This window comes from Mercenaria mercenaria, chromosome 3, assembly GCF_021730395.1.
Source record: "Mercenaria mercenaria strain notata chromosome 3, MADL_Memer_1, whole genome shotgun sequence".
In the NCBI taxonomy this organism is placed as follows: Eukaryota; Metazoa; Mollusca; class Bivalvia; order Venerida; family Veneridae; genus Mercenaria; species Mercenaria mercenaria.
Window position 1 is genome coordinate 16,553,344 of NC_069363.1, and position 14,066 is coordinate 16,567,409.

At 32.3% G+C, this 14,066-nt stretch overlaps 1 protein-coding gene across 7 annotated transcripts in view; it reads left to right on the plus strand.

Moving 5' to 3' along the window:
• Nucleotides 1–14,066, plus strand: part of LOC123525372 (inactive tyrosine-protein kinase transmembrane receptor ROR1-like) — a 211,851-nt gene that overhangs the window by 179,348 nt on the left and 18,437 nt on the right. The window contains exon 1 of one of the 7 annotated variants that reach the window (XM_045304370.2): nt 664–1,891. The exons of the other annotated variants lie outside the window; for them this stretch is intronic. Coding sequence (XP_045160305.1) covers nt 1,846–1,891 — 46 coding nt within the window. The 5' untranslated portion in view covers nt 664–1,845. Of the gene's footprint in view, nt 1–663; nt 1,892–14,066 lie in introns of those variants that run through there. 7 annotated transcript variants of the gene reach the window in all.

Genomic DNA, 14,066 nt, shown 5'->3' on the forward strand with positions numbered 1-14,066 from the left:
TATTACATGTGCATCTGCACATTGTTTGCTCAACTCCTCCTACACAAACAGAACTTGGTATCCTCATCAGCTTGAAGTGGACTTGCATATATTGTCAAAACTTTCATGTCAGATTTTTTTTGCATTTGTCCCTTTTTTGACTTTGTGTTTTATTCTGTCATGCATTTTCAGAGGGTATGTGTCATATGACATCATTCTTTCTTATTTTGACAATGCAAAATATAATGAATAATTACAGTTAAACACTATAATGTGATTTTTAGGCATGTCAGAAGCTGGAAAAAATGCTTTTAAATTTATACATTTTATCTATATAATATACATGTAAATTAAGATATATTTAAAAATGAAAATTGTCTATAAATTTTATTGTTACATAAATTTATGACCTAATTATTACAGGGGTCAGATGGTGTTAAAATAACTTTCTTGATTTAGGTTGGTAACTAACTAGGAAAAATTAGAAATGGCCAGACAATTGGTAAATGATTGTCAGTTATATCTGTTGTGTGAGTTTATGTTTTGTCGGAAATTAAGCAGAGAAAATACCAGAGCGGCCAACCAGAACCATGATGGCATGTGTGATGGGGTTATCTTGATTGTCGGGAGCTCATTTCTACTGTGTAACAGTCAGAAAAAGCTGAGTGGGCTTATCAGTTGCTGAGAGGCTTATGGCAATGGAATAAATCGTAGAAGTTTAGATTTTAAAATCGGAAAGTTTTAGAAAGTTTTCTCCAATCGCGAAACAGACTTACACTCTGTGATTGGACTTTAATTGAAGTGATGCTTTCCAATTAATTTTAAATTGAGCATTTCTGCACAGTAAGAGAGTCTGGGAGACCTTGCACTGACAATAAAAAAAAATACATGGAGGTCTGTTGCACAATAACAATCTTTTACAAACTATAGGGGAATATTAGCATCTCTGGATTTTGTAGAGAAACATTTAAAGGAAGCATGAGGGTAATGACATTTGACAAATTATGTGAATATCGTGGTGTTGGTGAACAGTAATTCTGCTATTCTATTCCAGGCATTCTTATTCGGACAAACAAATTGCCAAACTGATGGATATCTATATAACAGTTTCGTATATTTGAAGGTTACTATGATTCAGTGTTTCTGGGATACAAACTTGCGCCTCATTTTCTCATTTGCATATGAATGCAACAGTTTTTCTGTGGAAAAGGATGATTATTTTCACGAGATTTATATGAATGTTTGACTGTATTTTGCCGTAGAAAATGTTGGAGGAAGCCATTATGTAACAAGAGAGGTCTTGGCGGGACGTTGAGACTGAATTCAAGTCTAATCAATACAGTGAATGAAAATCTTCGTAGAAATATTGTAGCTTATCTTTTATGCATCAAATCGTGGGATCAATTGTACTGGTCATGTTTTTATGCTTGGAGAGAATGCTTTCATGAGTTTTAATACGAAGTTGTTGGTTTTACGGTTTAAAATGAACAGGTTTGGATGAGAGACAGGAAAGTTAAGCTAGACAAGAATTTTCAGTTGAATGGACTAATTTTTAGTGACACTGTTTACTTAAATACTAAATTCAAACATATTTGAATGTAATCTAAACATAAGTGACCACCTTTTGCAATTTTGTAAGAGAATAGATTTTATAAGTGATTATGAACAGTTTGATTTTAAAAGATAAACAATCTGAAAGCACATTTTATAAAGACATTACATGCTTGTAAATGCTAAATCAGTGTAGCTTTAAGCTTGTGAGAAATAATGTCTTTAGGATGACATGGAATTCTAAATACATGTTAGCAGATTATATTCATATTTATTTGAATCATCAGAAGAGAGTATTTATGTAAAACAAAAGATATGGATGTGTTTAGTTCAGTCCTCGGAGACAACCAGAAACCTGATTGTAAGTAAATTGTCGTCTGCTCCATTTTTGTTTTTCATGTTTTGCCTGTCTGGTAGATCAAACGTAATGAGAAAAAATATGTCTGATGTCTTATGGATAAAAGGTAATTAGACCATTTTCCTGTTTTTCTGTAAATTTGAATCAGTATAGCTATTTTTTAGAAAGATAAAATGGTAGGATTTTGAATCTGTAGCCTTAGTGGGGTTTTGTCTGGGAGTGTGTTTTGACTAAAAATTACTGTCTGAAATTCTGAATGAAGTTTGTTTAGGTTATTTTCTGTATAAGGTCGTAGATGTCTAATTCCCATTGGTTCTAATCAATTTATTGCTACAAATACACACACACACACACCTCACACAGGGTGACGAGGTGTGACATCTAGCTTTGGAAACTTCATACTTGTCCCGAAGTTCTAATTTCATTGACACGTTTTCCAGCTGAACAGTAGAATATAATAAGTCAAGTGGGAATGGGAAAAAAAATGGAAATACACAGTTATGTGTCTTTTGGGAGAAGAATAATTTATGACTTAGAGAAAAAAATACTGTGGTCGATGTCAGCAAATCATGTTTTGACAAGTTCCATCGGTGTCTTTGCTCAGAAATTCTATTGTTATTGTTTTCAACAGAAGACAAACGTACTACATTTTCATATATCTTTTTCTTATACACAAATTTCCTTATTTAATTTTAATCCCAAAATTCATGTAAAAAGTTTTGATAATTTATTTTTTTATTAAAATTAGTTTTATTCAAATGGAAGAAATTATTGACAGTTTTTAGGTTAGGAGATCATGCTATTGTAATTTACACTGTAAATAACAGAAATGTCACTGAACAGGTTATTGAATGTGTACTGCTGCATTGGTTATAAAAGGGACCTGAGTCTCCAAACGCAAGCATGCCATTGGTCAATTTGAGGAACGTGCGTTCATGCAGTCAGTCAAGATACTTGAGATTTTAGACTGGTCTCATTTCTCAGTGTTACATTACACCCTTAGGTATTTTAATACATTTTGCATAACATGACAGTTTTTAAAAGGTTATGAAAAGATTATCATGTGACAATAATTAAACAGTATTGTTAACATCTAAAATTTATTGAAAGTGAATCACTGAGACATGAATTATGCATGCAGTCCGAGATTTGCCTTCCTTTTCCCTGTTTTGCTTGCAAAAGAAAAAAAAATGCCTCAAAGATGCGTGATCTAAATATGGTGAAATGACGCAAAGCGGAGTAATTTATCTCGATCGTATTTCATATAATCATTCATTCTGGAAGTTTATACCCTAAGATTCTGAAATAAAACTGAAAAATAAAATTCCTTTGTCATAACACAAATGCTGATAGCAAAGAAATGATTTACGAGCCCCGTATTAACTCTCGGAAAAAATATTCAGGGTTTTGTATTAAATGATGATTTTCTCCAGAGTGTAAGTCAAATAAAATTAATTTAGGTTCATATTGTAGACCATGATTTCATATAAATTAATCCAGTGTTTCAAGTATGGAATTTGGATACCGGTAATTAGTAATTGTAATGATGTACGGTCACCGAGTCATATGGGTCCTCAGCATCACTTGGTGACAGTTCCAGGTTTTATGATTTGAGGAAAATATACAATCATGCACAACAAGATTTATAAGCTGACTGTTGTTGTGGTATGTCACACTGTTTGATATTCTGTTGTTGGCAAACCAATGCTGCTGTCACCCTCCTGAAATATAAGACAAAGATGTAACCATAATGATTTATAATTTTTAAGATATACAGTCTACTAGACAGCTTTAGATTTGATAAACAAATCAGCCGCGCCATGAGAAAACCAACAGTGGCTTTGCAACCAGCATGGATCCAGACCAGCCTGCGCATCTGCGCAGTCTGGTCAAAGTCTATTACAATTAGAGAAACTGTGAAACTGGATCCTATCAGGATCCATGCTGGTCGCAAAGCCACTATGTTGGTTTTCTCATGGCACGGCTTAAATAAAATTTTAAGATGTTAATTCTTTCTGTCAGTACGTATGTATCACCATGTTTACACCAGTATCACAATTGCCTTTACATAGCAAAACATATTCTGTAAGTATTTCTCATGGATGTGTTTTATTCCTACGTATTTAAATCCCATTTACATACTTAAGGTGATCAAAATGCCATTGTAGTAATTGTAGGAGTTATTATTTATGACATATGTGTCAAATTTCATTGCTGCTGTAATTTTAGGCCTATATTATTCAAGGGGGGTATTCGATCTACTCCTTACCACCAAAACAAAATGGCGGCCAAAAACTGAAAATGTGAGTTTTTCGTACTTTTTATCTTTTTCAAGGATTTCTAGACCATGACACATGGCTATCAACCTGCTCCACTGTTTTCTCTATCTATCGGTACCTTTAACATTGGAAACAGTGCTGTATTTTGTCTGGAATGCTGGTCATGGGATTTGAATCGATGGAAAATCCTTCGGTAAACACGGGATAAGGAATAGTGCGATTAGCAAAATGGTCTTTTTCCTTACAATTCAAATAGTTGTGAGCTATTTTTCTGATTAGAAGAAAAAATTCAATATATATTTCCATCATGGTTAGTCTGGAGCCGATTAAAGTCGTAATTTTAAATTACACAGTTTTTTGTCTGATGGTAAGGAACAGTGTACGAAAATAAGAGGATAAGGTGCAGTTCACTTCTTCAAGCAACTTTTTTCTTCGCTCTTTTCAGAGACAATCAAGTAAAAGTCTGTTACAATAATATTTTGGTGATCATTTATAACTATCTCTTGCTAAATGTAGTAAGATTTAAAAGGTATCCGCCTGTCTATCAGACACGTGATGTACTGAAAGCCAAATGTTTAGCAAGTATTTAATATAGTATCCCTCGCCAACATTTAAGTATCAATAAATTTCTATTTGGTATAGCGCCAAAGTCGTTAATAACAAGCAATTGCCTTACAAAAATGTTGAAATATTTTTTTTTGTCTTAAGAAACCATTAAAAGTTAAACCTACTTAAATACAAAGTGTGCTACTAAAGATAGTGAAAAATCAGCAACACCACTTAACTTGTTTAGGTGTTATGCATTGTTGAAGTATACCGCTCTTCTTTGTAATTTTGCGTTAAGATACATACGTTATGCGACATTTAGGCGCACTAATTCACGACTTTATGGATACATAAACACAAGAAATCATTCGTGGCTGAAGCTATAACTATGTATATGACTTTTCATAATTATGGTTAACTCTTACATTATAAGTTAACGTTGACTTAGAGTTATTAAGAATATTACCTCGCAAGTTCGCTAGTAGATTATTGAACAGACATTTAACTGTTACAAAACATATTTAAACATTGACAAAAGGCAAATCGCAAACATAATTAGCTCATAAAATCATAGATATACTCTTACGATGCCATTAACATATACATTTGGAAGAGCAATTTGAATATTTTATGTGTCCTGCTTGTATCTTAAGCTGCACTACAAAGTAACGTAAGTATCATTGCACTGAATTACCTGGGTATGAGAAAAGATACATTCAAGTAATGGCTTAATATGTGGCAAATATGATTGTTATTTACCAACATTATGTATCTTTTACCACGAATTTAAGTGCATTTAATTATCAAGCTTTTCTTGGAAACATTTATGTCAGTCAACAATAACACGTATCAAACTTGTCAAAACATAAAACATGCAACTTTAATTAATTTAATTAATTTTATTTTACAATAATACTTTTTAACAACAAATATTGTGGTTATACCTTTGTAGTAAAACCGTTGACATATTATTAGCATAATCTTATGCACAATATGACTTTACAATCTTGGTTACCATCTGATCAGAAATATGCTGATGGTAACGTATGTATCCCAAGTTAAGAATAACGAATAAATTCATTTTCGGGCACCAAAGTTCGTGTTCAAGATTGCCATCAAATTGAAGCCAACCATTGTAAATCAAAAGCACAAATACTTATTTATTCAAATCAATTATTTCTTACGATTGTCAAATTAATTATTCGTATAGACAGCTTTGATAATCTCGTTCTCTTGTATATTTATAAGGTGACAGCCCTTATAACAAGCGCTTTTGTCATTGGATCCATGAATCACACAACATTAAGCTGTATAAAATGAAATGCACGAAGAAAAAGTACTTATTCAAATATTGAAAATTAAATGTAATCACAAGTCAACGTGTCAGAACTTTTCCAAAAAATGAAGAAAAGATAATTTTATTTGAGTACAACCACATTCATGAACCAAGCACCAACACAAACCGACAATTCTACATATAAAATTTCATTCAGAGAGTTAACAGTTTTATTAAGTCTGTCTTTACTGTAAAGACTTTTTCAAATATATCATCAGTCTTGTAAAAAATATTTCAAGATATATCACGGTTGGAACAAAATTTTATGCCCTTTTACTTGCAGATTTTTACCTTAACAGTAATTCAAGGTAGCTCTTTTACCTTTTAGTTACCAGTTCTACGGCAGCGATTCGTTTTAAGGTATCAATTTTAATAGAAACGAAAACAAAGTAATATAAGGTGGCATACGTTCTTAGTAAAAACTACAAACACTATCTTTTCGGTTAAGCCTGCGCTCCAACAACCAAAGCCTATTCAACAAACTAAGAAACAGACTCTCGAAACTCCGAAAGAAACATGGTACATTTTCACAGGGAATGTATAATGTCATATTATGACATTATACATTTCTTGTGAAAAAGTACTGTTTTTTTTTTCGAAGTCTCAAAGTCTGTTTCTCATTTTGTTTTTCTTATTCTCTCTCCTCCCTTTTCTGTTTGCCCAAGGATTTAATTAGCACGGGGTTAATAGTTTCACTGTCTGATTCTCTCTTTTTAAAGGATTGCACTGCCTTTAGCCTTCTCACGTTCACGATACACCTTTCAGACTTCAGCCCTCGATTTTATAATAATGTTAACCTGATGTGCAACCCGCCACAAGTCAACAGTGAGTTATTATTACTGATATACGCACACATACACCAATAACATATGTATTGATACATACGTTACCGATCCTGTGCTATGGGTACCACGGGTATGCTGTTTCCATTCATTTTGTATTTAAAAATGTCAAACATGTATCTTTATGACATACGACCAATTCTGTAAATAAACCTTTTTAACAAGAAATTAATATTAAAGCATATATTTTCAGATTTTAAAAATAGAATTTGCATGACATGTTTTAAACAAAAATAGTGATAAAAACAAAACTTTTCAGCAAATTATTTAATGCCTGAGCGTTTTATCTTGGAACCTTGACTTCAAAAAATAAAGAAGCCTCATGTTGTATAAAATGGACTGTCAGTAAGATATCAAGTATGAAAGGATACATACGTTACCATACGTAACGTATGTATCAATGTTTGTACTGTGTTTATGGCGTACTCAATATTTATAACAACATAAATATAACTGAAACAAAATGTAATTGTCATATAATCACAAATAGGTTTTACTTTAAGATATATCAAATTAGCTTCCTATTTAAACCGAACATTACCAGCGGAGCCCATTGAACATTTTCATAAAAAGAAAACACGTCTTCAAGGACAAATATGCAACTTTAAATGTGTGAAATCTGCATCTTATGACGTAGACGATACAAACTGATGACACTGTCAATTAAAACTGAGTGACACTTATTTGTTTATGTTATTTTAGTAATGTTTGTATCGATCACATATCATTTTGCCATTTCTTATGCCATTTAAATTAAGAAGGACCTCTGCTTCATAATAGATTTATTGAAAATGCATGCACTGTTTTGGCGTGAAAAAACTACTCTCAGTTCAACATGAATTGCTGTGATTTTCAATGTCTTAGAATAAAGGTAACGTTTGTATCATCGAAAGTGGAATCTTAACATAAGGAAAGTTTATGTGAAAAATATATCACTACTAAGTATATCTTGTATCAAATGTTATAACATGTTATTGAAACAAAACTAGAAATAACCTTTAAAGACACCAAAACGCTATTCTTTGTATGTCAAGCTCATATATTCATAGTATGATAGATCCATAACCTAAGTATTCCTTCATCGGCGTCATATCTGTTTTATTGTTTAGGAATCGTAAAAACACAAACATACACATTATGATGCAGTTATTAATAATTAGGGAATATGTATTCTTTGCATTTACTAAAAAATCCGTCATTAACTATAAAAGCGGTCAAGCGTTGTGAATTTTTGTATAAAAATTGCGCATGGCGTCAGTAACGTATGTATTATTTTAAATTGTCTTTAGTACATTTTTTTTGGATTATGGATCTGATAAATCCAATTGACATTAGGTAACAAGTATAAACACATATTCATTGGCATTATAGTATGTTTAATTTGCTTCTGGGGCCTATTTTTAAACGAGCACGATAAGGAACACTCGATTGTTCGTCATTAACGACTTTTAACGATAGGAGGGTTTACACTATGGTTCACCTACAGTATAAGTGTAGTTTAACAGCCAGGATCATGATTCAGACCTCTTTAATTATTACATGGTAGAGAAATGGCTACTGGTTATTTCAGAAACGATGTGAGAAAACTGTAAAATCCCTTTGAAAAAATTGCACTGCACCTTATCCTCTAATTTTCGCACACTATTCCTTACCATCGGACAAAAATTGTGTTTTTGTGAAAATACGAACAATGATCTGCGCAAAACTAACAGTATTAGATAAGTATGTGGAAATATTCCTTCAAATCAGAAAAATAGCTTACAACCTGCAGTATATTAGGTAAAAAAGACCATTTTTGCAAGTCGCACTATTCCTTATCCCGTGTTTACCGGAGGATTTTCCATCGATTCAAATCTCATGACCAGCATTCCAGACAAACTAAAGTGCTGTTTCCAAAGGGAAAGGTACCGGTAGATAGAGAAAACAGTGGAGCAGGTTGATAGACATGTGTTATTGTCTAGATATCCTTGAAAAAGCAAAAAAGTAAGAAAAACTCACGTTTTCAGTTTTGGCCGCCATTTTTTTCCATGGTAAGGAGTAGATCGAATACCCCCCTTGTATTTTGATAGCCCATAATTGAATAATAAAATGTTCATTTTATTCGGTGGCAGTTTTGCTTGCTTAAATTACTCCAAATGTTAATGTAAAAAATGAGCTTGTTAATCAGTGGCAAAACTTGATAAGGGTTTACAAATAAAAGCAGGTACTTAAAACGATGGGAATATTAATGTATGGTAATATTACTCTATAGTTCAGAAATTGTAATTATATTTCTATCATAAATTGTTGGCATGTATAATGCGTTAACACTTAGTTTGATTTCAATATATTTTTCACCAGTACAGAACTACAATTTGGGTAAAATTTACCAATGAACCAAAAAACTCATGAAAAGACTTGAAATCTATGTTACATGTGAGACTGACTTATCTTTCACTACTAATTTATACCAGTGGCTACCCAGCTGAGTCATGATGTACTATTGATGAAACAAATATCCTGTATACCATAACATTGTTCTTAATTTGTAAAACAAAAGAATGAAAAGATTGGTTTTCATTTATATAATATTAGGCGCCCCTGTCTGCAGTTTTTAGTTAAAGTTAGATCAACGTCTTTCCCTCAAACATTTAAATTCATCGATTTCTGCTTTAGTAGTGTGAAATATTGATATAGTGGTGCTGCAATTTGTAAAACTTCAGTATAAATGTATGAGATTTCTACAGATATTTTAGACAGAAAACCTAGCACTGAGTTCAAATGTGAAAAAAACAACCAGAACCTGATTTCAAAATTACAGAATTTCCACCAAAAATGTCTTGAAGAATGTGGGAATATTAAAAGAATCCATGTTTTCAGTTACTATGCACTATAATGCTTTTACCTTTCAACTACTTGGAGATTAACAGTTACACTGTTTTCCAAGTGGTGAATAAAAATCCTTTTCTATATGTATAACCAAAACAACTTACAGGAAAAATTGTTATTTCCAAATTAAATGTAATAAAGGGAGGTAATAAGAAGTGTAAATTTGATATAATATACTAAAGGTAATCATAAATTATGAATTTAATGAAATAGATTGAAGGAAAATGAAAAATTTGATTAAATAGATTAAAGGGACTTAAAAAGAGACAATTAGTAATAAATTTAACAGGACAGACTAAAGTCAGCTTGGATTTCTTAAATCATTTAAAGAAGTGAAAGAATTTTCAAAATTGGAGTAAAAAATGAGAAAGTTATGAGCATTTAAATATTTGGTCAAATTGGTGACCATTTTGTTTCCATGACAACAAAAAAAATGGTGGATTAATTAGATTTTTAGATACACATTTGAACTGTATTTACTTATTTCTGTAAAATTATTCCTCTAATTTTTCTAGCTATAATGAAAGAAATTATCTTGTCTTACATCTTACACACAAGAAACATATGAAAATTAATCTGTCTACAAGATTTTTTGCTAAATAAAGAATTCAGCAGTATAAACACACTAAAATGGCAGCCTCCATGATCAGCCATTATCTTAAACTTCAAACTACCATATCTTTTTCAATAGTGGTCCAATTTTAAAAATTCTTTCAGCGTTATGAAAGGCTTGATGATGGCGCTTTCATATAGAATTGACTTAATGACAGGCTTTCCTTACCCTTTAATTCTACAAAATGGTCAAATTGCCAGTGAAAACTTCAAAATTCTCAGTTTTCCTCAGAGCAAAAAATACAAACATTTTATTGACTGTGAGCCTTTCTGTAATATTAATGGCAGCTCCCCTTGCGTTAGGTGCACAGAATCATCATGGTTCCAGTTACTTGGAGGAGAAAACATGGCATAGGTCTAAAACTGTAATGTTTGAAAAGCATGGAAGTAATTATAGACCAATTAAAGGATCAAATGTGGAGGAGTGTGGCCAGTGTTTATAGAAGTAATCTTCTACCCATACAAACCCTCCAATCTTTAATTGATTGTGGTCCATCAGTAATGGATCTTTATTATTTTTATCAAATTTCTACAAGATTTCTACATCTGGATAGAAAACAATTCCAGATGGCAGAACTAATAGATGATGGAAATTATAACAGACCAGGACATGATTAAACTGCAGACATACCTACAAGTTTAAGATCAGTGCTGTTAATCAATAAGGGGACTAGTACTAAACTTTGACATAGAAAATGAAATAACATGTATATTTCGAAGTTGTATATAGTTATCGGCCATATAGTGTAAAATTACTGAATTTAGTTGGCATGAAATTTTGTATTAAGAAAACATATTATTAGAATTTTCTTTTTTCTTTGAGATTTAATTTCGTGGAATAATACAACCACAAAATCTACAAAAAAAAATTAGTTCCCTGTGTGTGTGGGGAGGGGGGGGGGGCACATGAAAAGTGCTAATGGTATCTTTGTTTTGAATTTGTTTATCAGTGATGGGTCAGGTGGTATGCCTTTGCCAATACTTTGATGGTATCATTAGATACCCTGTATAATAATTAATACCGCTTTTACCCTCATCTACAGCATTATAAGTTGGAAATTTGAAGTTGCAAGAAATTTCTGTAGAAAAAAATCTCACATTTTTCAGTAAGTGCATTTCTGCATATTCTGATTGAGGGGGTGTAATTCATGTCAAGGAAATGCATCTTGGGGATCAAACTATTTCAGACATGCCTGTTTCCCCTTCCCAATGTCAGCGGCATCTGTCAGCCGTGATTTAGGGGCCTGCCAAAGCCTAAAATCTAGATACTGCAAACGCTCTTATCATTTTCTTCTCCTAATTTTATCAGAATAATTCATTGTTGATGTATATTTGAAATGGCACTTACAATGTGTCATTTTAATGAAAAGCACATTTTACGGTTTCCTTAGCGCTGGCTTACTGCATGATGAACAATTTTTTTTCAATTTTCAGGGGTTTTTTTGTTGTTCAATAATGTTATAATGGCTCGTAGAAATAAGAGGCAAGTGAATATTGCATAAAAGAAATGCTCAGGAAAAATAGATGAAATTAGAAAAAAAAAATCACAGAGAAAAGATAAAAGTCATCAATTTGTTATGTAGAGAATAATGCATCTGATTATTGTTTTCTTTCACAAGTATTTTAGTGATGTCGTCATTCGCTGCAGAACTGATAATCTTACATGCTGTTATATGTTCATTACCAAACAGTGTTGAACACGTATTTCAAACATATTTTAGATACAGAATTGTCTTGTCAGTTTTATACAGAATGAGTTACAAGTTAAGAAATAGTTGCGACAGTTGATTGTCTCGAATAGTCAATAGTATTCTCAAATAGTTAAAAACTTTTGGAATGTGCCAAGTATGTAATTGGTAAGGTGTTGTTTTTAGAATTATTTGGCAATGTTGCACAGGACCTGCCTGAAAGACTGACAGATACATATATGTTGGACATTTAGCGCTGATTCTGATATTTCTGTATGACAGCTTCATTTATGAATATATAAAAACCGCTGAGAAATACCACCAAGCACGGAGGTTTAATTTGACAAGTTAATATTTCTGGTTGACATTTTTGCACACAAAAATTACTGTTCCACTTTTTGCATTACATGGTTTAGTTTGGCATTAAATATAGCTGCTTGGCTGGCTCAAAAAGGGAGAAAACTAATAATACCAATCCAATTATCCCATTGGTTGGTTTCTTTTGTCCTCTACCGCTGGTTAATGCGTGGAAGTTGTAAGTTACTCAGGGAGAACTGCTTAGTACCTGTATGTTATTTACTGGTACCCGAGCACGAAATACAAAAACGTTTACACTGCGACACCTTTACATTGAAGAGAATTCAAGGGGAGTAACTACCTATGACTCAGGCATAGCTAACAGCCGGTATCGGGAACCAGCGTCTGAAATTAATTTTGTACAAAATGTAAAATTAAGAGCTCACGTAAAAGCTTTAGATAAATAAATGCTGTTTTTCATTAAAATATATTTTACAATGCATTTCTGTAACTCATCATTATGTTTTTAACGAAACCTGTGTAAAACTTCCCCAACGTGTTTCCATACATTTTGCAATGAAATATCAATTAGCCAGGAAATCAGTACTCTAGTCTTCAAACATAATTTTGGTAGTTGTCTATAATCCCATTGTTTATCGAGAAATTCACACCTGAGGCATCAATCTTCAAACAATTAACCGTTTAATCATATCCGGAGGCAATTGTAGACATGTGCGTGCAAGATTTTAGACTGAACCAATAACATCATAGTCGCTGATCTGTAGTGTTCAAAATAATATGGAAACCAGTCTTAATAATATGTCATTTTACCGCCACATGCCAGAGTGTACTTTCGTTTTTGCTGGCCTCAATATTTATGGAGCGTAGTTAAGCGCTAACACCGAGTTTATGTTTTTCAATTTAAATACTTGCAAAACATGCCAAAAAAGCGACCATGATTTAGCAAAAATAGGCGAGTTCATGTCAGAAACTATAGAGAATTTCGGACAAACATAAATTCGGATAAGTGAATTTTATGAGATAAATACCCTAAGGAATTTGCAAGTTTATAAAAATTGATTGACATTCATTTTGTGATATTGCAATGTTGCATTAAATTAACACAAGAATTCCAAATTTAAATACATGCAGTTTTAGTCTAAATATGGACAATCCATAGCAAGAGATTCCCATTTTTCTGCTACAAATACACGGGTATAAGCATTTTTCCAGAAATCCATTGGTATTTTTTCACTGCATCTTATACACGAGTGTGACCAGTATACTCATATGATTACGGTAAACATTTCTCGAAAACATATCTGAACTTTATTTATATCCCTTTGTACACACCTCTAAAGTGAAATGACCGTTGAAAAAGGAAGAGATATTCATTTTTAATGTACATTTTCATTACTTTTTTGTACTCTCCACTGTTCACTTATCAGGTTATTTTCACCACATATCAATTTTGATTTCATTTTGGGATTTTATTGTTTCTGAATGCCTATCTAGTATTGTAAGATATACATAAATCATGCGAGATTGATACCCCAGGACAACTGTGCTACTGTCAGATACCACTGAAGGTGTAAATTGGCCACGGAAATGGAAATAGTATCTTTCAGAAATAGGTTTTAATTATTCAGAGAGCTTTCACCTCTAGTATTAGTCAGACAGGCTTACCTTAACAAATACCTGAAAAAAAAA